The sequence below is a fragment of the Pinus tabuliformis genome, chromosome 1_2 (assembly GCF_031772625.1).
Source record: "Pinus tabuliformis cultivar Carrire ecotype Pingquan chromosome 1_2, CPIR1, whole genome shotgun sequence".
Classification (NCBI taxonomy): domain Eukaryota; kingdom Viridiplantae; phylum Streptophyta; class Pinopsida; order Pinales; family Pinaceae; genus Pinus; species Pinus tabuliformis.
The window spans coordinates 902,868,027-902,895,099 of NC_142298.1; the positions used below are offsets into that span (position 1 = coordinate 902,868,027).

Genomic DNA, 27,073 nt, shown 5'->3' on the forward strand with positions numbered 1-27,073 from the left:
GCGCTTAGGATATGTTAATAATGAAACCCTAGTCCTCTTATGGTTTAGAATTCATGATGAAATCCTATTATATTGATATTTAAGATTTTGATAATGTTATGGTAAAAAACTAGCCTTTTAGGGTTTATTAATAAAAGTCTAGAATATATAATGAAATCCTTCTTTCTTGATGATTAGGGTATGTTGTTGTTGTATAACCCTACCATTTTAGGGTTTGTTATTAATGTCTAGATTATATGATGAAACCCTAAATTTTTAGGGTTTGGTAATTCAGGGTTTATGACAAAACCCTTGGATATTCAATCCTAGGAATAAAACCCTATGTGTATGAGCTTTCGCATAATTGAAACTCTAGATATGAAATGATAGAATGATAACTCAATTATTCATGTTTTAGTTTGATGAAATCTAGGGTCCATAACAAAACCCTAGTAGAGTTTGACATGAAATTCTAGAGCATAATGTTAAATCCCCATGATTGGATTGCTAACTTGATTTCGTTACCGATATCTAAGGCTTTAAGTCTCTATGATGAAATCTAGGGTTTGTGATGAAACCCTAGCAAAGTTGTTGTAGTCTAGGATATAAAAGATGTAACCTTTGTTGACTATGAACCTAACTACGTTTAGGTATTTAATGTCTAAAGCTTGGTTATTTTGATGCTTCCATTGTAATGACATGATTTTGATATTGTTGACTTCATGCTTCTGTATATTTGTACTTGGTTGTACTTCTTGTTAAAGATTTGCAAGTGCACAATCTTCAAAATGTTGAGGATGTTCATCAACCTTACAATTGAAGATGACTTGACAATAACGATGAACATGATGAAAAGGAGTTGTGTGAATGATGATGATGATATCAAAGATCCAAAAATAACCTTGTTGCCATAAAAAGATTGATGTTCCTGAAAGAATGAAGCTTGGAAAGGTTGAAGTTTCTCTAATGATATGATGATGCAAAAGGAAAAAACTTGTATAGCTGCAAGAATGAAGTTGTTGATCTCCCTAAGTTGAGAGGAACCTTGGATAGAAAGAAAGGGTATATCTCCCCAATTAAGAGGGATGGCATACCATGACAACTACAGTAAATACCTTAAAGAAAGAATGAGATCAAAGTATAAATGACTAAAGCACTATTGATAGATGTTCGTGATTGATAAAGTTGTGAACAAGACTTGGATGCTTTGAAAGATATGCCGAGGCTAATTTTGGTGCAGTTGTAGAAGTTAAAGAAGAAATATTCCAACAAAGATGTGTTTGGATAATATGATGATGACCTAAGCAACATCAGTATATTTGAGAACCCTAGAGGTTTGAGTTAACTTATATACAGATTGAAAGTTTATTACTAATTGGGGTGGTGATTGTGCAGTTTCTCTCCATAAGAAGGTTGAACTTTTTGAAGCATCCTTGGATTGGTGGATATATCTGATTTAGTTGATAAAGAGAGATGAAGCATCTTGGATCGACAAGATGCTTAGGAGGACATCTGCCCGGCCTATGATGATGTCTAGATCCTGAAGTAGGGAGGGTGGCATTGGTCTTGGCGCTCCGACCTTGGATACGCACCTAGATCCCTAGGTTGGTGTTAGAGTGGAAGCCTGATGGTACCTAGAGTGGCTGAGGCTTGGAAGACACCTTAGTCCTAGCCGGTTAGATAACTTGGTCAAGAATCTAATATGTAGCATTGTGTGTGTTGTAACTCTTCATAGAACATATCATTTTGAGATCATTCTTGTACCTGTGTATATATGTAATTATGAATACCTCCCTAATTAAGAGGGAGTGTTGAAGAATGTAACTAGTATCAATCTTCATAGTTGTATTTGTCAAAAGAGAGAAAAATATATTTTTTTATTGACTTGTTAAAGCATGTGTTTCATGCTTGGGTCATTGGTCCATAGGTCATAGCACCTATTGTGTGCTCTAGGATTGTTTATATTGAGTCAAAATCAAAGTCTTAATGCAAAAGACCCTTCATAGGATCCTTATTTCAAAGAAGAAAAAATCGTTTTATGTCAAAATACTCTCCTCCACCAAGTCAACTACACTTCCTTCAAGTCGGCCTCATAACGAGCAACCAACACCTTGAAGAAGACAATAAAAGTATTCGACCCATTGGATGAGATCATCAATCATTAAACCTGAAATCATTACTAAGGAGAAAGGAATGTGAATAACATATTTGGAAGGGCCTGAAATCGTTGCTAAGGAGAAAGGGATGTGAATAGAATATTTGGAAGGACCTGAAATCGTTGCTAAGGAAAGAAGTATGTGAGTAGCATATATGGAAGGACCTAAAATCAGTACAAAGAAGAAAGGAAGAATTTGATCTGCTATTAAGAATGTCAAGTTCGATCTGAAGTTTGCATCAAAGAAGAAAGAATGTGAAGGCCTAGAAAAGAGGAGTCAATTCAAGAGAAGAAGATAGTTGCAGGGACCAAAGATGATAGACTGAATTGCAAAAGCTACAAGAAAAGAAGAGACAAAATTCTTGATGACTACTTCAGTTGAGGGCTGACTTGGTGGATCGAGGGAATTCATGTCTCTAGTCAAAAAGGTCAAGTTTGTCTCATCTTGATTTGAATCTAGTAGTGGAAGAGTTTGACTGGGTTTTCCCCTTCATAGGGGTTTTGCCCTGGCTGAGTGCCTACATCTTGTGTTCTTCTATTGTCTTTGAAGTTTTGGCAATTGTCTAGATGATGAAAACATAATAACAAAGAAGAAGAAATAATATCTAATCATAAGAAATTGTCAAGTAAAATGAGAAATCAACTTAATAAGAAACCCTAATGTTGCCCTAATGGATTTCTCAAAAGGTCCTCGGGACTACTCCTATCTTTGATTCCCAATCCTTAAGAAGTATCGGTCCGAGATGCTTATCCAATCCTTTGTTCTCCCTACCAATGCCTTCACTAAACTTACGATTGTTAGTTATGGCCTAGTGCATGACATATGTATAATACGATGTCCCTCATCACTTCCTCTCAACCAGGGAGGAAATATCCACAAGTCCAAGCTTGTCTCTCAAATATTCAAGCTTCTTATTTGGAAGAGACTTTATCAATATGTCAGCTACCTGTTCATCTATGGAGATGTACTATAGCTTCATGACCCCATCTTGTACCAAGCTTCTAATATAGTGGTACTTATTATTGATATGCTTTGTCCTAGCATGAAAAATTGGGTCCTTTGTCAACCTTATGCAACTCTGGTTGTCACAATGTATAATGGTAGGGTCCAAAGGTCCTTCAAACAAATCTGAAAGCAACTTTCTAAGCCAAACAGCTTCTCTACCAACTTCACTAGCTGTTATATATTTGGCTTCGACACTACTCAATGCAACTGAGTCTTGTTTCCTACTCATCCATGAGATCATAGAAGATCCCAAACTAAAACATCCACCAATAGTGCTTTTTCCATTTGCATCACTACCTCCCCAATTTGAATCTGTATAGCCCAATAATTGTATCTCATTACCAACATATCTCAGACAATGATGTATAGTCCCACAAAGATATCTCAAAATATGTTTAGCTGTTATCCAATGATCATGCCTTGGCTCCATCTAGAATTGACTAAGAATGTTTACTGCAAAACATATGTTTGGTCGGGTGTTCACAAGGTACATCAAGGAGCCAATCAACTGTTGGTAGGATGTGGGATCAACAAGACTTGAATCTGAACTCCTCAACTTCTTCAAATTAGTGATCATTAGAGTTGTCATCAATTTATTGTCCATCGTTCCAAACTTCTGCAATATCTTGATCACATATTTCCCTTGACCAAGATAGATCTCACCAGGTTTCTACCATACTTCTAGTCCCAAGTAGTAATGCATTAGTCCAAGGTCCTTCATATCAAATTTAGCTGCAAGTTGCTTCTTGCATTCTTGAATACGACGCTCCACACCTATTATTAGTAGGTCATCCACATATAGTAGTATGATCACGGGTTCATTCTTAACCACCTTGATGTAGAGATTAGGATTTGCAGAACTTTTGACAAAACCAAGTCTTAGTAGATATGCATCCATCTTGGTGTACCATGCTCTAGGTGCTTGCTTCAAGCCATATAGAGCCTTCTTCAACCTGCAAACGTGTGTTTCCTTATCATGAACTTTGAATCCTTGGGGCTGCTCAATGTAAACTTCTTCATCAATTGTCCCATTCAGAAAGGTTGTTTTTACATCCATTTGATGGATATTCCATCCCATAGTAGCAACAATAGAAATGAGTGATCTAATGGTTGTATATCTTGTTGTTGGAGCAAAATTTTCTTCATAATCGATTCCTTCTTGTTGAGAGAATCCTCTTGCCACAAACCTTGCCTTATACTTGTCAATACTTCCATCAACTGCATGCTTGATCTTGTATACCCATTTGGAAGTCACAATTGATTTTCCTTTAGGTCTGGGAACAATTTCCCAAACATCATTTTTCATTATTGACTAGTATTCTTCTTGCATTGCATTCTTCCATTCTTGATGTTCGACTGCCTTCTCATAAGTGGTAGGTTCTACTTCAATAAGTTTAGTCATGTAAGTTGCATAACCTGAATATCTCTTAGGCTTCTTACTTTCTCTGAATGTTCCTTTAGTTGTTGCATGTCCTTCAGCTTCCTGTAAAGTTGACCTTAACCAAACTGGCCTTTTCGAGTTTCTGGGATGATGACTTGCTACATGGGTTCACTTGGTCCTTCAATTTATTCATGATTAGTTGTAGGTTCTAGAGTATTGTCATGCCTTGAAACTTCTTCATTTGCAAAGATAGGTTCTTCTTCTTCATCAAAATCAATAGGAATGTCCTTGGACTTCTTGTATGCAACATTTTCATCAAAAATGACATCTCTGCTTACTTCAATACAACGATCTTCCTTGATGTAGACTCTATATGCTTTTGATGAAGTGTTATATCCAACAAAGATGTCTCTTATACCTGTTAGGTCCAAATTCTTCCTTTTTTCCTTGGGAATGTGAATGTATACGAGACATCCAAAAATTCGAAGATGATCAACACTTGGCTTCTTTCCTGTGAATGCTTCTTCTGGGGTCATGTCATTAAGAATTCTATGAGGACTTTGATTTTGTATATATATTGTTGTTACAAAAGCTTCTCCCCATAAGAACTTGGGAAGGTCTTGGTCATGAAGCATGGATCTAACACATTCTTCAATGGATCGGTTCTTCCTTTCAGCCACACCATTCTGTTGAGGATTGTAGGGAACTATCAGCTCCCTCTTAATTCCTACTTCTTTACAAAAAGCCACAAGTTCTCTTGAAATATATTCTCCACCATTATCTGATCTTAGGGTTTTGATCTTCCTTTCTGTCAAATTTTCTACTTCTGCCTTGAACTCTTGAAATTTCTCAAATACTTCATCCTTAGACTTTAGGAGGTATATCCAAGTCTTTCTAGAGTGATCATCAATGAATGTTACATAGTATTGATGACCACCAAGTAACTTTTCTGCCATAAGTCCACAAACAAAGGTTTCTTCACATTCTTACCAAGAGCACATCCCTTACAGACTCCTTCATGCTCTTCTTTTAGTTCGGGGATACTAGTAACCATATGATTCAATGATGGCAATATCTTATAATGAAGGTGACCATACCTTCTATGCCATAATTCACAAGGGTTGATATCTAAATGCACTAGAGCTTGAGGAGGAGGTGTTAGAAGTCTATACAACCTCCCCTCACGAATCCCAATAGTCTTTGCATTTTCAATACTAGATCCCTTAGCCCAAACAATAACATCAACAAATGCCACCTTATCACCTTTATCTTCTAAGCAAGAAATAGAAAGCAAGTTCTTTTTCAAACCTGGGACATATAGAATATTGTTGAGATGAATATTCCCACCAAATTCCAGCTCCAAGGAGGTAGATCCAATCCCTTTGACCAAATAGCTATTCTTGTCTCCAAGTTCCATTGAGTGAGAAAAGTTTCCTTTTGATAGAGTCTTGAGTTTACCAAGTTCTCTTGTCATGTGACTTGAAGCTCCACTGTCAATTACCCATGTACTATCATCTTCAAATGAACCTGTAAGAGCGAAATAAAGACTTCCATCCATGACTTCTTTAGATAGCTTAGAGATGAACTTGATGATGCAACCTTTAATAGATTCAAGGAGACTCCTAAGAGTCTTGAGGCCTTTCTTCATATAGCTTGTCATTTGAGAGGGAGAGAGGAGATAGATAGTTTCCTCAAGAACGTCTTCCAACAAGAGTGCCAACAAGGATGTGATCTCCAAACTTCCTCCCTTCAGTTTAGCTCTAAAACCATGTTGAGAAATCAATATGCTTATATAGATTAAGGTTGATTCCTCTTACTTGATAATTACTTGTGAGTGTTTGTTGGCTTTTATTAATTTATTATGTCTTCTTCATCAAGCAATTACCAAAAACATAAAGTGCATGAAGATCACAAGAGACAAAGAAAACAAGATGTAGGCTCCAAGCCAAAGTGCAAAACCCCACAAGGGGGAAAACCTAAACAACTTCTCTTCTTATAGAATCAGATCAAAGTGAGACATCTAAGACCCAAGACCAAGACCAAGACCTCCACAAGGAACTAAATCAGCCCTCCTTTAAATCTCCTCCAACCAAACCAAGTCAACAAGAATCGAAGCTGATCAAACCTCTTCTAATCAGAATTTCAAACCTGCAACTTCGCAAAGTTTCCCTAGCACCTTTGCAGAAATAGAATTTCAGCCCTGTAATTTGCAAAGTAACCTCAACAGCTTTGCACATGTGAACAAAGACAAGCAAAATTTGAGTTTCCTTCCTTAGACTCTTCTCTCTCCTTGGCCTTCGCTGAACTTCTTCTTCTCTCTTGCACAAAAATCGAAGTGTGTGAATGAGTGATCAAATGAGGTTGAAGTATCTTCCTTTTATAGCCATCTAGCAAGTCAAATAAGGCCTCTGACAAGGCAAGGCTGACTTGGTCAAGTGGGACAAAATGACTCTTTTTGACTCAAAAAAAAAAAAATAATAATAATAATATATATATATATATATTTTTGATACAAATTGTTCAATTGGGATTGGGACCTTGACACATGACAAATTTTATTCTTGACTCAATAAACCCTAGAAGCATGAAGAACGTGATTTAACTAGAAAATAAAAATAATATTCATTTTTCTTCTTTTTGCTTTTTACATGAAATACATATTGATACAAGTACAAAGATAATTATAGTTACAATTTTCAACACTATCAACTCCCATGTAGAAATCAGTGTATCCAAAGTAAGTGCCCTTGCACAAACCCTATTTCTTCCCTCAAAACAATCTTCCTAGAAATATCCCACACCCACAGAGAAATTGCCTTAGCTATAATCTCATAAGCAACACTGAATAAGTTGACAGGATGCCACCCCCCTACAAAAACATCCAATTTGTATCATTTCCAAAATAGGAGATAAATTTTGGCTATATCTTGAGAAGACAAGGCTCTAAAAATAGTAACACCACAAGCTCAAACCAATTTGATGCAAACCTTACACTACTTTGTAAATTGTGGGTCCTAATGTTTTCAGTTTGATGTACTAACAAACCTTGGCATTCATGATATTGCTTAACATAGCCAATATAGAACTCTAATCCATTTAACTTGGTCGAAGAGGTACAAGTACTTCATCTAAAACATGACATTCCATACTTCAATCCCTACTCTTAAGAGGATATACTATTCGATAACCAAGAATCACACTAAGCATATAACAACATTTAGTCACCTAAAAGGGACTCAAGCCTCTCATCTCATGCTAAATAGATTTCTTAGTTGACATATGAGAAACAATTTTCCCATCTACAGCAGAAATTGAAGACACTTCCTTACGAGGAGAGGAAATGATGAGTCCATATTCGTAAGTACTCCTAACTATAAAATATTAATATATGTTATTTGAATTTACTCTTTTGTATCATGTCCAGAATTTGACATCACCCTTATGATTAAAGCATGAGTACAGTTAAGTGGCAAATTCTAAGTTATAAACAATTGTATAAGCTCTTCTTCCATTGTACATCATCTAAGGATCATTGAGAACACTAATTTAGGATTCACAAGAACAAATTTCGTATGTCTTTTTCTTCGGTTAGAAGATCTGTTCGACTTCTCTGACTTTGGTCCACCTCTAGTCAATATCAAATTGGTGGAATTGCAGGGGCAATACATCAATAATTACCCTCGGCATTGACTTTAAATGTGGAACTTAAATAACATTATCAAGAAAGCAATTGTGAATACTTTCATTCCAATTAAAAACAAAAGAGGATGTAAAGTGAATAATTGTTAATATAACCATCTTTTACACTTAGTGAAAAGAAAAGGTGTATACTTACTTGATGGTCCAACGGCTGCCATCAAATGGAACTTGCAACCGCAATTGAAGTTTCCGTAATCTTTCTTCCTGAAATGTAATAGCACTATTAGCTTTTAATTATGGAAATGACTTTAGTGTTTTTCACCACTAAATAAACATAAAACAGGTCAATCCAGCTGGAAGTTTCAAGTATAAATTACCAAGTGTTTCATGTTTTTCTAGATTTCAAACACTCAACCCACTCGTCGCTTCTTACAATCATCATCAAGTGCAGATAAAAAAGCATATAAAGTATTAGAATTTCAAATATGAGTCTTAGCACAACAAAAGGTTATAAAAAAAACTCAAACCTGAATTATGCAAATTAAGTAGCAATATTATAGACTTATAATAAGCGACTAATTAAAATTCTTGTAATTACAAACTGTGATACCAATATCGGTAATGGAGGACATATATTATATTTGTGGAAAATGTCTCTTCATGATAGTAAAAGAAACCCCTATAGATTCTAATGACCAAAATCTTAGAAGAAAACAAAGCCCACATATACCATTACAAAATGGATAGAACCTATCATCAGCTTAAAGAAGTGGCATCAGAAAACTTGTTTATATATTTAAACTTTGTATATCCTCATTTCAAGTATGTGAAAGGGTCTGGACTCTGCATTACCATCATTTCAAACATGCAGAAGAGTTTGCATTATTATTATGAACATGAACTCCATTCCTTGTGAACTCTAAATTCTCGTTTAGTACAATACATTGTATAAAAGTTTAAACTCTTAAAAAACAAAGGGCTTCTTGTTAACAAAAACAAAGCATAACTCAAATAAAGAAAATGGAAAAAGGTATAATAATGTACATGAGGCATCAGAAGTTGGATTTGGACCAAGAGAAGAGAAGTCCAGTTTGACACTTGAGTTATGTCGAAACCCAAGGGGGTGGGGTGGGGTGTGTCTTCGTAAAGGGGGATCTCACATATGCCAAAGTTGGCTTGTTGACTAGAGTCATTAACTACAAATTGATTTTATCTTTAGCATATAAGGGAGAGAGTGTACAAATCAACAGTAGGAAAAAAAATAAAAAAGAATTCAATCTATAGTAGCACGAGGAACAATTCCCATCCCTAGAGTACATGTCCTCTGCATTTCCCCATCCCTAGAAACTTGTAGACTGCAAGAGAAAGTAGTCATCTGAAAGGAAACATCCTCAGGAACACGGAGGACTTCCCCCATATTTAGTTCTCATATCTATCTAGAAGGTATCTTCAAAATCATAAAATTCAAGGGCATCTTCTCACTGAAAAGGACACTCGTCTACTTATCTTGCAGTCATATTCAATTTCCCAATATTCTCTATCATTAGCAACTTCTTAGTATTATGTGTGTCATCTATGCAAAGGTCTAGATTGGTTTGTATCCAAACAACCATTGAGGCCATCTGAAAGGTCATTCAAACCATTCAGACCCTTCAGGCAACTTTAACTCAAACATCTTTGGAAGTAATTTCAAGAATTTTGGAGCAACTTTTTGGGGATAAAAACTGCTAAATTCCTTTTAAGGCCTTCGCATGCACTTCTCCTCTTTACTAACTTTCCAACGAGCTATCAAGTGTTCAATTCCAAGCTTGAAGCAAGCAGTTATGATCATTTAAAAGGGAAAGGGACAGCAAGGAAAAGTAATCATTTGAAAGGAAACATACTCGATAACACAGAGAATTTCCCCCATATTTAGTTTTCATATGTATCTAGAAGGTACTTCAAAATCATTAAATTCATGGGCATCTTCTCACAAAAATAGATACTTGTCCGTTTATCTTGCAGTCTTATTCAATTTCCCAATATTATCTATCATTTGCAGCTTCTTAGTATTTTGTATCATCCATGCAAAGGTCTAGTTTTGGTTTTAATCTAGACAACCATTGAGGCCATCTGAAAGACCATTCAAAGTTCAAACCATTCAGGCCCTTTGGGCAATTTTAATTCAAACACCCTTCGAAGTATTCTCAAAGCATTTTGGAGCAATGTTTCAGAGAGAAAAACCCCTAAACTCTTTCTAATGCCTTCTGATCCACTTCTCCTCTTTCCAAACTTTCCAACAAGCTATCAAGTGCTCAAATCCAAGCTTGAAGCAAGGAGTTATGGTCCCAAAAAATTGACTGCCAAATTTCCACTCAGTGCACCTGACTCGTGGCCTTCCAATTTCTATTCTATCCATATTCTTGTCTCTCCATTCACTGTTTCATAGTGATAAATGAGGCATTGCCCACTTGTAATGAAGTTGAGGAATGGAGTAGTTGCACATCTCTTCTTAGAGATTGCTACTTTCTGTACTCAATTATTTGTCAGCCTAGTTTTGTTTTTGCTACAATATTGTTTGTGTTCATTTCTACGTTTTAATTTTCTTCATTCTTTTTTATACACATTAATTTCTGCAATTTAATGTGTCTCAGCTGGATTCCACCCAAAAATCCTGATCAGTAGTATCAAAGCAATATGCTCCATGTAGTTTCCATCACATGAACTCATGATATAGAAAACTCAATTTCTAGATGCATGGCCTAACAAACTACCTTACTTGTCGATCCAAACGATCCCAAATGGAGAACGAAGACTAAGCAAGATATCCTATCAATTCATTGTTCAATGAAGCCCTCAATAACTAGAGGAGTGAGGTAAACCATTCACCCAACTGCTTCAAGGAGTTCAACCTACAATGAATGCAGCTTCAAAAAGCTATCCCTTCAAAGCACAGGCACCCTTCAAGGTACAAGTCAATCTTGATACAGTTACATCAGAAATAGGTTGAGATCAAAACAAGGGTACTTCTCTGTCAATAACTTTTTCGACAATGAAGATCACACTTGCACACTTGAAAGCAAGCCACCATGTGAAACATTGGTGGGACACCCATTCTCAAAAACTAAAATGGAGAAGTGAAAACTATTGTTTAATGATTGCATCACCCATTGGGGAGAATTTGTGGACAACCTTAGAGTATGTCCCTCTAGAAAATTAAAACGGTGGGCAGTTACACTAAGGTCAGGACCAATCCATGAAGGGCTCAACCAACACTTACAGTACCTTATCTGCAAAACATTGCATTAGGGACACCAAAAGGCACAAAATCCTCTATAGCAAAAGAACATTCATCAGTCATGGAATTCTTAGACATCACATCACAGGAAACGGCCTACCAGTGTGCAATAAAGATTGAGAAGAAACTCAACCACTAGGATAAGAAGGAATTTCGTGTAGGAAATAAATCACAACCAAAGAGGGATAGGATTGGCCCCGCTTTTCACGAAAAAGGACAAGGCTACAAGGATATGCAATATTAAAATCAGCAGTCAAAGACTTGTGTGAAGAAGTTTCCTCCTGACCGAAAGTTCCAAGTTTGGTTCCAAAACAAATCAAAAGAAAAAGTTGGTTCAATATGCAAATGGGACAAAAAAGGATTAATTTTTCTAGTTCATCGGCTAATAATCCATGAAGCCACATAATCAATGCTTTTGTCCAATTTGAATAATTTATTTGTGTAGCTGATTTCCCCAAGAGGTTGGTACACCACAAGAGCTTTCCAATGCACTAAAGAAGCCTGAAAACAGAGTTTATAAGAGAAATTCATGGACTAGAGAAGCTAAGGCATAATGCCCAAGAAGGTCATGGGATTCACTACCAGAGTCCCGTGGGATTACTAGCAGCTACTACAGTGGGTGGTTAATATAATCCTCCATCCAAAAACCTAAGGAAAAGGGGGGAAATCTATGGAACACAACTACATAAGATAATTTTATTAATGTCCCACAAACGACTATTGAAAAAGGGTGTTATTAATGTCAAAGGCAGTCCAGATGGAAGGGTAAACTTCATAAATATATGGCCCATTTAAAGACCATTCCAATGATAGGTTGTGTTGACCACTACCGGTCAACTGCCCATAGCAGTACACCCCCTTTTTTCTTTGCAAAAAGGGGTAGCGCTTGATCGACATGACCGTGCCATCCTCCAGTCATCAACAGCTTGATCAATTTATGTTGTAAACCCAGTTTGCATGTATAAATTGTAAATAATCATAGCAGATATGAGTCATGTCTGTAAATTGCCTAGGTGGACCTAATTTTCTAAGTGATAATCTACGTCCCGGAAGGTTTTTCGTCTCACCGATCCATGATCGACAGAGTTTTCCTTCAGCCTAACCCCAAAGCCGGGATGGATTTTGTCACTAGAATCTTAGGAGAATCCTAGTGTGTTAATCTGCTAGATTATAGTTGTGTCGCAGAACTGGGTGGTTTATGAGGGTCTATGTTAAATGGGTTTTTTCCCCTTAAGATGTAAAATTGTAAAAGTCATGATGTAAAGTGTCTTGAGGGTTGGAAAATGTTTTAAATCCCCTCATGAGTCCTAAGTCCTAGGTCCTAGGTGTTTTTTCCAAAGGCTAAGTTCGAGGATCCATTTAAAAATGAATTAAAAAATTAAAAATAATTAAAAATAAATAACTGAAAAATAAAATAAAAAATAAAAAATAAGAATAATAATAAAAAATAAAAAAAATTATAAAATAAAGCAAAAACCCTAAAAAATAATAAAATAATAATATTTTGAGTAAATACATGCAAAATTTCATTTTTTTAATGAATTAACAAATTCAACGGATGAGATTAAGAGATGTCTTGATCCTCATCGACGGTCGAGATCATTTTGACATGGATCACTCGAACTAGCCGTTGGGATCTTTTCCTTTAAATAGGGTGCTAGGGGTCATTTGAGATCATTGGATCTGTGAGTCTTGTGCTGAAGAAGCTCTCTTGTAATCTGTTTTCTGGTTAATAAAAGAAGACTTTGGGGTTCAAATCTTGCTGGTGTTACTCTCTGGAAGTGCTGTGAGATGTTTTATTTTCTGCATATTTTATTTTTCAGCCATTAATAACAGCTTATTTTAGAGTATTGTGAGCACAGGTATCTTGTTCACTTGCTAGGGTTTGAATGGTGTTAGGGTTTCTGAAGTAATGGCAGGTATCTCCATTGCTTTTTGAGATCTAGCATCATTTTTTCTCTCTTTACTGATGGTTGATTTAAGCTGTGCAGAAAACCCTTACTGAAGAAGATTGGTGGGCGTTTGGGGAAGTTCTAGGCTGAACCAGCCAACTCCCACAGGCTCTTCCTTGCAGAGCCTAGCTAATTTTTACCCTGGGTTAATCATTTAAATTTACTTCTCTGGTTTGCATGAGAGATTTTTCTAAGTATTTTCACAGCAAATTTCAAGTTTTAAATTTTTTTTTATGATGTAACTGACAAATCTAGCTATCCTAGCGCTGTAATTTTTTGCGATTTTAGATTATTTTTGAAGGGTTTTTATCTTTGCATATATCTGCCGGGTTTTGTTTTCTATTTACAGGTTACAGGCCTGAGATAAGATCTGGAGGATAATTTATTTTTTGCAGGATCTCTGTCTCAGCTATCCAAGGGTTCCAGATATCAATTGATTTCAGATCTGCAACTTCCTAAGCTACCCACGTCCCCCTTCTGCCTGCATCTGTCCGCTCCGTATCTGCTTCATGCCTTTCCCATTCGTGGCCAGACCATTTATCGCTGTTCTTCTGCCATCAAGCAAAATCCCGCTGTCCTGATTCAACCCCGCAAGCAGTCACACAAATAAAATTAGCAACCTAAATATATCTGCGTGCAAATCTGGGAGCAGTTCATCATCTTCTTGGTACAGTCAGTTCCAAAGTCAACTTCACATCATCGGATTTCTGTGACACGCCTATTATTGATTCAATCATCTCTCGGAAACACTTTCCTATCATTGTTGGTGCCTCAGACTCCTACATACAGCGATTTTCTGGTTTCAACGTGATCAGGTATTGGTGTTTTGATACGGGCGTGAGCAATGAGGGATTACGTGACTGTTGGAAACTTCAACCTGCAGTAAGAAGACGGGCCATCAACGAACGACTCACTCTTTTATCATCTCTTTGCACCTCACGCACTTCTGATCTGAGGCCGCAAATCATGTGTTAAAGTTGTCTGGGCAATCATTTCATGCATCGGTGCATTGGCTGGACAAAGGAAAACGCGTTCACTCCGTCTACTTGTCACTGCGTCCAGCGTGAAAGGCTTTTCAAGCGAACCAGCGGTGAGTACTTTGCATGGAAGCTTCAGTTTCACCAGGCAATGACTGCAATCGTAAGCTGTCCGCCATCTTCACTCTCGGGTCAGGTATTTCCTTTGTAATGTCTGCATATCGATTTATCGTTTCAGCGTGAGTGAGTCTTAAGTATTCGTCTAGGGTTACGTCTTCATTTTGATATCAGTGTTCAGCATTTTAGTAGATTTATTGTTTTAAATTTGATGTTATGATATTTATTTGTGTAGATTGTAGTTTAGCATTTGAAAGGGTTTCTTTTTAGGATTCGATTTAGGTATATTTTTTTTAGTTTAATTTTATATTTATTTCAATAGTTTCTTTTTTAGATTTTATTAAATAAAAAATAAATAAATAAAATAAAAAAGATTTGAAAATTTTTGCCAGATTTAGTCTCAGCTCGTCGCATTTTAATTTTTTTTCTGCTGAGATTCAAATTTATTGATGTGGAATGAATGTTTATCATTTTAGACAAGTCTGCACATAAATGATCATCTTAAAGATTAGCTGCATATGATATCTGGTTAATGATTCATAATTGCGTGGTTGTTTAAAGCATTGATCAAAATTTTTAATTGCTGGATATCGTTATTAATCTTTAATTATTCTAAGAACTTTGTGGTTTTAACAGATATCTTGCACTGTTCTAGTTATTTGATGACAAATGATTGTTGTTCATGGTTTATATTTTTACATCATCTAGCATGTAATCGTTTCAAACATCAAACCCACAAGGCACTGGTCTTTTAACTTAACTAAATCAATTAAGTGCTGGTTTCCTTTCGTGTCTCCCAACCCAACTGGTTCACAGTTGGTTTTCATCATCTCATAAGGTCTACCCCCCTTAGCCGCGGAAGACAGGCTTAAACGAAGGGATCGGGGATCAGAGTGACAGCCCCCGGTCTGAGCGTTGTCGTGACAATCTATGCCACAACAGGTTGCATGCCTCCTAACTCTTCACGGTTGAAGAGAAATTAATTTTTAAATGCATACATATCTATATTATGTCCCTAGCTAAAGTCGGCCTCGAGTCGGCCCCCTCATAAAGGCTAACTGAATCCAAATTTTAAGGGGACAAGTCAGCCCCTAGACCCCCCTTCGCTTAATATAATTATGCCACTCATGTGGCTCATTTTGATCATCAACTCGGAGTTTGAGTGAGTAATAAGGTTTGTGACAGACCACAAGAGATCCAAGCTGAGGGAAACAGGGATGAGCTAAGGAGCAGAGAGCAGACTGAGGTAGACTGCCAAGTTGCTAAGGGCGGATTGCAAAGGTGAGTTTTGTGGATATTCTCATGGTGTTAATTTCTGACAAGGATGAATTTGTGTTTTCTACCCTTGTTTTTGGAGGAGGTCGAGCCCTAGTTTATCTAGGTCACAGGCCTATAGGGCATCTTAAAGAAGTGACAGCAGATTTGTGAAGTTTGTAAAGTCTAACAAAGTCTGGACAGTATAACTAAGGGCTGGAATAGTAAGTCAAGTAGCATGCAAAAAGGTGCAGTGTTGGGTACAAGCTGCCGGGTGGGTAGATATTCTTTTTAAGCCTAAATATTGACACATGAACAGTGAACAGCAAAGTGCTAAGCTGAGTTGAGTTGCAAAGGATTGGTGTCCTCATCTTCTTGACAGGTTGGAGCCTAAGGACCTGTAAATTGGTGCTTACAGAAGACTGGTGTTCATCTTCTTGACAAGTCGGAGCCTGCAATATTATAAATTGGTGCTTACAGAGGATTGGTGTCCTCACAGGTGGTTGCCTGTAACATTGTAATAAATTGAAGACAGTTAGAAAAGCATTCAAGTGGTTTTCTCCCAGTTTGGATTTCCAATTAAATCTGTGCGTTCATGCATTATGTTAATGGTTGATTATGTGATGTGATCATTGTTTTAAGATTAATAAAGTGAAAAGAGTTTATATCTAAGTGTTATTGATTCACCCCCCCTCTCAGTATCATTGTATATTTCCAACAAATGGTATCAGCGCAAGTTCTTTCAAGAACATACTGGACAGAAGATCCCAGGAAGCATTCATGGATAGTTTCTCTTCAAACAAATCTCCCATTTTTTTACGGAAGAAACTATGCATTTTGGTTGGTAAGAATGAAAACCTATATAACATCTCTTGGCTTTGACACTTGGCAAATTGTGGTTAACGGTTATAAAGATCCATCGACTCCCCCAGCTAATCAAGCTAGAATAAGGGCTAGTGAACTGAATGCAAAAGCAATGCATGCCATTTTGAGTGGTTTATCAGAAACAGGGTTCATTAAAGTAATGCATTGTAAATCAGCTAAAAAGATATGGGATAAGCTTCAATTTATATACAGAGGAGATGACAAAGTCTAGAAGGCAAAGCTTCAAACCTACCGAAGACAATTTGAAAGCCTGAAAATGATGAAGAAGATGTTGCTGATTATTTTCTACGAGTAGATGAAGTGGTTAATTCTCTCAAAGGACTTGGCGAAAAAGTTAAAGAAACAACAATTGTTCAAAAAAAATTGAGATCCCTTCCTCTGTGCTTTGATGCCAAAGTCTCTGTCATATAAGAATTAATGGACTTGGAAAATCTAAAATGGGCAAGCTTCAGGAAATTCTCACTGCATATGACATGAGGATGGGAAATTCATCACATAAGGAACCAGCATTTAAAGTATTAAAGAAGTCAAGAAAATGCAAGTCCAGTGACTACTCCAGCGATGAATCTAATAAAGAAATGGCACAACTAGTCAGAAAACTTAAGAACAGATCCATATTGAAAGATAAATTACCTCTCATCTATTTTAATTGTGGCAAGATAGGACATTTTGCTACCAAGTGTCCTTTCAGGGAAGATAGGGATGATGAGAAAGAACCCAGAAAAAGGGTCTTCAAAAGAAAATATTCAAAAAAGAAAAATCTCCACTCCAAAGAGGATAATGATTTTCTTGAAGATGACGAATATGATTTCGATGATGACAAAAGAGAGATCCTATTTCTAGCCAAAAATGAAGAATCCAACATAGACAAATCAGAGGAACAAAAGGAAAAAGCATACAAAGAAGATGTTGAAGGCATAGTAGATCTTGAAGTATAACTCATTAATGCATTAGAAGGGATTGATAATCACGAAACGAAAAACAAAAGACTATCCAAGAAAATCATCCTCCTCAAGACTGAAAAAGAGGAAGCAAATAGAGTGGAAGAAATATTGAACAGACAGCTAAAAAGGAAGAGAATTGTCATGCAAAGTGGTTGTGACCCTTTTTTTCTTTTAGATATCTTTCATTTAATGCTTTAAAATGTTTTTCCTTGTCATTTTGGCCTAGTTGACCTCTTTCTGGGTAATTTATCAACTTAATGATGGTGTTAATTAAATGTATTATATTATCGTTAATCAATATGATTATATGAACTTAATACATAAATGTAAGGTGATTAATTCTTCGAACCAAGGGTGAAAATCTTCAAATGATCATATCTCAATCATCTAGACTCCGCTTTTAATAAAATTTGTATCACCAGAAAGCTCTCAATGAACAGAAAGTGATGGCAATCTCAAAAGCAGAATTTCAAGTTAAATCGAAAAGGTGCAAATTTGCTCCCCCTGTATCCTTAATCGGGCATTAAGGGACTTGGCATGTTACAGAGTGGTATCAGAGCTAATCGTCAAGCTAGTGAAGATGAAAATAGAGGGTGTTGGGTATGTTACAGAAGGGGACCATTGCTCTCCAATGGGGCGAATGATCCAAACGTCCATTCAGACCTTTCAAACCATCAAAATGACCATTCTAGTATTAAGGCAATTTTGAGCCAAATACATTCTAGAGTGATCTTTGGGCCTTTCAAAGCATTTCTTGGAGGGTCAAAAGCACCTAAACAGAGTTTTAGATGTTTACAGGTTGCTCTTCACTTTCCATGTTTTTCGAGCTATCAAGAAATTAATGCCAAGTTTGGCATGAGGAGTTATGTTCTCGACATGTTGACCATTGCATTTCCACTGAGCACACCTGACTCATGGCCTCAGCTTCTACTTTGCTCATATTCTTGTCTATTCATTTTATCTTGTTCAAAGTGCTAAATGGAAATTTTCCCCTCTTGTGATAAGGTTGACGAATCAATAAGGTTAGCTGTATATCTCTTCTCAAAGATTGATACCTTTTGTACTCAATTTCTCTATCAATCTAGATTCATTTTCGCTGCAATATTGTTTGTGTTCAATTCTGCAGATCACCTTTGCTTTATTTCTCTGTTATTCATATGTTCTGCAATTTACAGTGTCCCCACCAAATTCCTCCCAAAATCAGATCAGGTTCGGTCTAAATGGTCACTGAATAGGGTAATTTCATTTACTATGTGCAGAAGGTAAGTGGAACTGACGGAAATCAGATGTTTAGGGCCTTATAGGTTTGGAAATTGGGAAGTATTCATTGTGAAGGAAAAAGTGACCGTGTTAACTTTAAGGCAACATGGAGTAGTTATGAACTTACACATTCAAGGCTTACCTGTCAAGAGAAGAAGACAATATTAACTATACTACATAAGAGGCCAACTTAGGAGAAGTATGGTCTAAAAAAGTGCTTAGTGAACTCTTTAAAGTCATCAGTATAACAACTTAGTTATTTCCCTTTTTGTGCAGTAATTGCTCCACTGCTCAATCAAATAACACATGGCAGACTCTGATTAGTGAAATTAGGCTCTGATTGATGAAATCAGGCTCCAATTGTGTAAGCAGGCCATTCCTTTCAGATGGTATAAAGTGCAAGTCCTAGGTGAATTTAGCAGAATAGATACACCCTAGTCACAATGTCTCAGCCAAAGTGCTTCGAGCATGGACAATGTTGGATATTCTTGTTGTAAGTCAGCTACAGTGTAATATTTCCCATAATGAGGAAGGGCATGTTTGTCACAGTTTAAAATCAGAAGCATCATTTTAAACAAACAAAAAATAAAAACGAGATAAAAGGCCACCTTGATGTTATTACATGTTCGTAGAATGGGGTTCAAAACATTGCAAAAGGTTGGAAGTATGAGGGTAAAGTCAGTTTGGAAAACAACTACAGCTCATAGTTGCCTCAAGGGCAGTTACAATATTCTCATATGTATAACCCTAGGATGGTTTCACTATGCGAATGTCTCACCTTGTCATGTACCTAACTTAAATAGCAGACCCAACTATAGTTGGTTAGTCCAATCTTACTTGGCTGTGGAAATCTGATTCATGCAGATTCATTGCAGGCAATCAACTCCTGCTATTTACAAGAATGTCATCACCCATGCTTGTTCCAATGCTAATGGTTTGTGACTTTGATATAGACATGTCTCCGTCCTCCTATTTGTGCATGGCCATTTTAAGATTGTTATCTATTCATTAACATGGAGAAAAGCAAAAACTACGCCTTCTCTGCCAAAGAACAAAATTGAAAGAGACGAATCCAGTTCACTTCAAGCAGGTGTTGCAGTTATAGTTACTTTCCACAGAACAATTGTATATTTAACAAGTACTTCCACCTTGAAAAACTTCAAAATATATTCAAGATTAAATAAACAACTTTCAAAAAATATGTCATCAATACCTGCAGTGGACTAAGATTGCTAACAACAACCTTTTCACCATTCCCTTGCCGTTTACCTGAACAACGATATAGAAACACCCCCAGCAATGATCCTGGGCCAATGACAACATTTGCTGCAGTCGCCATCCAATAAGTCATTATAAGTAGGTTTCCATGTAATATGCTAAACTAGTTACCAATTCAAATTTCAAACATCTATTAGTATGAAATGATCTTAATCCTAATAGGATTCACTGTCTCTACCCAACAATGCATCAAAGATAGGTCTCTAAACAATAGGGCTCAACAAAAGGACCAGCTGCTATTTCAAAGTTTTAAAAACATCCATTACATGAGATTCAACAAACCAGAAATGCATGTAATTAACAACACATGAGAACACACTTGTAATGTTGGGTCACTAGGTGCCTTCTTGTTATTTATCTTAAGGGTGGTTTGAAAAGCATATATATTTTGTCTTGTGGAGTGAACAAGATAGTGGACAAGTGTAGAAATTAGAAAATATAACCATCAGTTATTTTATGTAAAGATATCTTGATTTGTACTTAATTACTGTAATCTGCAACATGGTGCCACAATGCTGATCCATTCTACCATACCACAGATGTTGGACTTTTTCATCTCGATATGTAATGTGTTTCAATTTATGTAGGAGTACTATAGAAATACTTTAATTTAAAGTATCTATTATAGCCATCTGCTTCTACTGTTATTGCTGTTGTTATATGGTACATGTTTCTGTTATGAAAAGTATTGCTGATATACTTACATGTAAGCTCCACTTCAAATAGTCTCGAAGAAATTCAGATCTCCATACAAGAAAGGATTTTGTCACCACAGAAGTGTTGTTTATGTTTGTTTTACTAACAAATATTCAACACTAAAACTACATCTCTTGCCTTGACGGTTTTCAGCATTATATTCATATTCATCTCCCAAAAATTGCATCATTGCATTATACCATCAATGCAACCAAATCAAAATTTCATCACTTTTTTACCCACCAGTAGTATACTAATATGATTCAGCCACATCATCTGTCTGCATCATTTATCACTATGTTAACCAGTAATATTTATTCACTACACATAATATCATCTCATTTTGCTTCCACCTCCACAATAGCATTCCTTAACATCACAAAATTTTCAGGCATTCCCTCGTATGTTTCAATGTAGCAGAAGTTCATCAATCTATAATGACCAGCTATTAAATTCCATTATCTCAAACTTATACACAATTCTCAGTTGTCATGATTTCTTGCACAAATAGGTTTTGTGAATAAGTTCCAAGATGAGATCCCTGGTTTTATTGCCTAATTCTTTGTCTGCATAGTTTTTGATATACCATCTTAGCATCCAGTCTCACACCCTCCCATTTAGAGCTACATAATACATTCCTTAGCAGTCACCAGCCATTGCTTAACAATTCTGATCAGCAACAAATCCGTTTTACACCATGACAGTGTATTCATCAACCCTCCCACACTCACTCTGGGTGTGTGGATGCAGGGATCAGCCCTTGAAAGTTGAAACGCACTAAAGTGGATTGTTTTAGAGTCTAGACTAGGTACTTTTTTGGTTGCCCAATCATGTGATTGTCTGCTGGGTGCATTTTCCAGCAAAGGGACATGCCCTCAGCATATGGGGAAGCATTTCCCATCTGGGATGTAATCATGTAGCCCAGAAAAATAAAAATAAAAATTGAAAAAAAATAAACAGAAGAAATGAAACAACAAATAGGTACACAGGGGGGCACAAAGCCTCCCCACACTGAATTGCTGCTTTGGGAAGTGTGCCCTCCTCCCCATTTTTTAAGCCATCTAGCCAAATTTTTGAACTTGACGCTACTGGCACCTAATTCCAGATGCATTAACTACTTTGGAAAAAAACTGCCAGAAACTTTAAGGAAAAAGTTAAAACAGGGGAAAGGGACCATGAAAAGTCTCCAAAACAGACCTCTGTGTAAATCTCATTAATTGTACGTTGTATAGAAATGAAGGAAAACGAAAATAATAATAAGTAATTATAACGGAGAATTCAAACAGTTGAGTAAGAGAAAAACATGAATCACTGGATGCATGCTGAAAGTAGCTGTAGTTTTTGTAAGTTGTGTTTATAAGGAAAGCAGACAGACTGGAATTCAGAATCACAAATATATCCCAGGAATTTTGAGATGTCTGTCCCGATAAGATGGACTGTGATATAAGATATAAATTGGATTAATTTTGATGTTGATTGGGAAACGAATATTATCATCTTTTTCCATTTGGAATATATGTTGACTGAACCATTGTATGCCTGAATCCATAAACTGTTAACACTGAAAAAGGTTGTTATCAAATGAGTTGTGGGCTTGAGTTGTTTAAATGAAGAGATACAAAAACAAGAATCCTTAGCCTGGTTCTGCATTTGTATGGCAGGAAAAATGTGTATCAAAAAACGGTTCATGTTCAAGAGATATATACCTGCTTTGCAGAAGATTGAATCAATGATTATGCAAGGCATCCCGTTTCAAATAATTCACTCTTTTGACATGAAGTTAATGTGCGCCTTGTGCCTACTTGCATCTCTTGGGAGAACTTTTCTGCTTTGCATTGATAAGTCTGTCCGTAAAACTGATGCTTCTACGAGAATATGCATATGTGACAGGTTGTATTTTTAATCTTTTTTTGCAAATGACATTTCGATTTGAGGTCTTCTCAATATTTGATGTCACCCAAACTACCAGGTTCATTACAAATCCCATTATATAATTGGTCTAGCCTATGTTGGGATATACCATTGCCAACTATTGTTCATCATTAGATACTCTGCTATTCAATCACATATATTGAATGTAAAGGAAGGTAGCGTGCGTTGCTCATACATGAGAGATAAGTGATGACCGCGAAGGTATATTATATTAGACATTGAAACTTCAAGTCAGGTTCTAGTATCCCTACACTGACGAAAGCATGATAAAAACAAATAATACTCAACTTCGTAATTTGCAAGTAAGTCAATAATTGCACAAGAAGTCAGGTGCACTCTACAGCCCAAGTATGGATGAGATGTGTATCGTAACATAATACTAATAAACTAAATGAAAAAAATAAAAAAATATGAGGTCCATGATGTAAAAACAAAATCCAATCATAATAATAATAAGGAATGTAAAAGAACATAATAATACAATGTTCAACAATAATAAATGGTCTAATAAAGAACCCAAAAACAGTCACGCCAATAATTGCAGACTGCCTTGTATCTTGACTTGACTGATGCCTTCTGTCACAAGCGTATTTCCTATAGATTGTGCATGTAAAGCGCAGTTCACAGTTTTGGCACCGCGAATTTGATAACAGAAATTAACTATGTACTCTGTACAAACTATAGACAAGGCTTCAATAATGCAGCCTACATTATGAGAGACTGACAAAAATCCGGATGTGATCTCAGGAAAAATTGTTCACTGTTCAGCACAAAACAAAAATGGTAAAGGTAAAAGGTCCACATCGTTACTAATACTAGTAGCTTTTCACTATAATATACAAGGGGAGCAGCCTTTTCAGAAGGTAATTTAGAATTTTAAGTAGAATCTAGCCTCTAAGATGAGCTTTTACTGCGAAGTTTCAAAATGTCACACGTGCATTCCCGAATAACTGATAGAAATGTCTTTTCCACGTTTATGAAAACACCCTTATTTGGATGGCCTGATAAAAATAATCTTTTGAAAATGGTTTTAACCCAAAGAAACTGAACAAATGCAGAGAAACTAAAAATCAGAGAAAATTGCACTTCAATATGATGATCATAATGTACAAATAGGGGTGATCCAAGCACGAGAAGCACTTACTGACGCATTGACTCCACTGTGCTAAGAGTTGAGATACATTTCGTTTCCAAGCTAGTTCTGGATTCACCCCCTTTTCTCTCCAATAGCCTTCATCTTCATCAACCTATAGATAAAAAGGTGGTGTCAATCTTTTAAACTTTAGAAGCATAATGTTTTAATATAGCAAAAACAAAACAGAAGCTTATTAACAAGGTGTTATAAACAGTTGATTCTATGCATAGTGGGAAGAAAATGAATAAGCAGATATGTATCCACCAGTTCGCTGTATTTGTAATAAACCATGACTGTCATGTACACTAAAAGTTATTTTCTGTGGACATGTACATGCAACAAGTGAGATCACAAAATCCGATTAAACACCCAAAAGACTAGATAAAAGGACAGGGGATTGAACAGATGTCCTGCTGGTAATGCATCCCATATGAGGGAGGATTAAGTGTCACAGGCTACATTGGGTTTGTTGAAAGCCACATCAAAAATAGTCATATAGTTGGAATAACTAGTTTTAAACTGGATCAATCCTACATTGATCCAGTTTAAAACTAGTTGACTGTACCCCATTTTCACATGGTTAGATTACATTACATTACACTGTGTTTTGCTTTTTGGGTAAAAGCATTGATTTTTTTCATAAAACTCCTGACATGGACCGGTATGCTTATGGGAAATAATTAGAGATTTATGAGGACAACACAAAAATGATATTCTTCAGAAACATAATTCAAAACCAAAACCCTTATTTCTTCTGTCAGAGAGCTATCAATATGATAATGCACTTACATCTAGGTCCTTGTGGAAGCCGCTAGATACTTTCTGGTTGAGTAGGGGTTCGTTTAACTCATCGTAATCCGTTGAATCAAAACGCTCCACCTTTCTTCCTTTAACTTCCCCATAATGCACTCTTCTCCTCACGGTGCCGGAGGTCATGACTCAAAAATCAGAGTCTGATTGCAAACCCAAAAGGCCTTCTAGGACAATAAATATCGAGTCTTCACACACACACGACTTTATAAACTATGAAAAATTGGTAGATCTTTGCGCACCAAGAGCCCTGTAACATTTAAAGATCACAGGGCTTCTCCACAATAGAATAATCTTCTAAAATGATCGATTCAGATCAAATTATGGCAGCGCAAGTTATGAAACAAAATTGGATGACGTATTCAGTTTATGATCTGGAAGGCCGGTAAAAGAAAAACCAAACGTAAGCCTCACTGTTTGATACCGAAGTTAGCTGCCATCTGGCTCAATTAATGTTACTAAATTTCTGTCCAAGTCAATTCAGGACAGCAGAAGAGAAGGCAGATAGCATTACCTCCTTAAAGGTTACCGAAACCCCCACCATTACCTATTCAGCGAAGCAAGTTAAAATGCAGAGAATTGTTTTGAGCTAAACTCGGGGTTAGATTAATTTTTAAGTGTTCAAGTATTAACTTTCAACAGAGCAAAGGCTTGTGGACAATATAATGAAAAAATACGAAGAAATTCAAGGTGAAGAACATAGAGAAAGCATCCTCACCCCCACCTCTTCGATAGCGAAGGAGGTGCATAAAGGCATGCAACGCCCTCGTTTTCTCATCTGAAGCTTCTCATACTCAGTCTTCCTCGTCGTGCATGCAATAACAGAAAAAAATGAAGGCCTCCAGTATAATTTAGGAAAAAAATTGAAGAACAAAAAATCACAGGCAATAAAATCTACACAGTGCCATTACTGTAGCAGTGGTAGGGCATGATTGTGGAAGAAATAATTGAATCCTGGTTTCAAACAGACTCTTTTCGTATTCTTTTAATTTGAGATCATCATTCCGACACAGTGGATGGAAATTCATGCAGAAAAAAAGTCAAAAACATTCGGACAAATAAATGATAAATCCCGGCCCCGCTGCTAGAAATGAAACCATTAATCAGGCATTTACAGTGATTTAAGCCGAATAACAGAAAATACCGGGGATCTTAACGGGTCTAACATAAATGCAAGAAAATAGCCAGTATTCCAAGAGCCTTCCTTGCGGCAGAAAGGCTGTAGGCAGAACAAAGATACCGCAGCTAAATAATTAATTCGTGATCCGAATTAGACGATCTGATGCTGTCCAATAATTAATTCGTGATCCGAATTAAGAGGCCAGGTGGTGCCCAATTACAGAAATTTATACATCAAGTACATCACAGGTATTTTGAGGAAGAAGCGGCTTAATTTGGCCAATTAAGTCGTACGAGAAGATCGGTGTGAATCGAACCCTAACCGCGGCAATTTGCAATAATTGAAGCTTTCGGAGGATTCAAACTAGCAATGTATTTGGGATTAGTTCTGGTGATACAGAGACGTGTGTATAACCGTGCGAAAACGCCTCCGATGGCACTGTTCTATACATGGTCTGTCTATCAAACATGGCCCAATCAACAAACGTGTATACAATTTAAACGCATAATCGGCTTTCCCTCGCGAAATACTCTCGTAAAGCCATCACTTTATGAGAGAGACAAAGTTCGAATCCTTCGAGTATGTTACTTTAAGTGTTATTTTTTTCACTTAAATATTAAACAGAGTATTTTATTATTTTATAATTTAAAGTATTGAATAATTCTGAACATTTAAAATTTTTATTTGGAAATTTATTATTTTAATTATTGAAAAATATATCATATTTTTATTTGGACCATTATTATTTTACTTCTGTTATAAAAATCATTGGAATTGTAATTTTATTTATAAAATTATATTTTCAATTATAAAAATGCATTCAACATTTTTCACCGATTCTATAATATTTATATTGTAAAATTTTAATAATATTCTTTTCTAGTATACAATTTTAATTATTAATATTTAATATTTTAATGATATGTTAGCAAAAAAATTTAGGGAAAAATTAAATATTAAACATTTTAGAGGAAAAAAAATTGATTACTTGTTATTAGTGATACTAAAAATAGTTTTATGAATAATAGATAAGGTTATTAGTGATACTAAAAATAGTTTTATGAATAATAGATAAGGTTATTAGTGATACTAAAAATAGTTTTATGAATAATAGATAAGGTGTAGACAAATTGGTCTCATTGGGGTTTAGATTCTGTGAAGTCTCAGAATGCAACAAATTTCATAGCAATGTTGAGGATGAAAGTCACTAAGCACAATCGCCAAGATAAACATCTTATTGTGGGTTGATAGTTCTTCCTTTAATCTAAGAAATGAG

At 36.1% G+C, this 27,073-nt stretch overlaps 1 protein-coding gene across 1 annotated transcript in view; it reads right to left on the reverse strand.

Annotated features, from left to right (window-relative positions):
- The window catches only part of LOC149208870 (uncharacterized), a 124,924-nt gene extending 98,594 nt beyond the window's left edge, over positions 1-26,330 (reverse strand). Inside the window, exons 1-4 of the mRNA XM_089396185.1 lie at positions 24,657-26,330; positions 23,877-23,979; positions 20,040-20,152; positions 8,370-8,424 (exon numbers count right to left, since the gene is read on the reverse strand). Coding sequence (XP_089252311.1) covers positions 8,370-8,424; positions 20,040-20,152; positions 23,877-23,979; positions 24,657-24,803 — 418 coding nt within the window. The 5' untranslated portion in view covers positions 24,804-26,330. The remainder of the gene's footprint in view (positions 1-8,369; positions 8,425-20,039; positions 20,153-23,876; positions 23,980-24,656) is intronic.
- Positions 26,331-27,073: the final 743 nt, after the last annotated feature.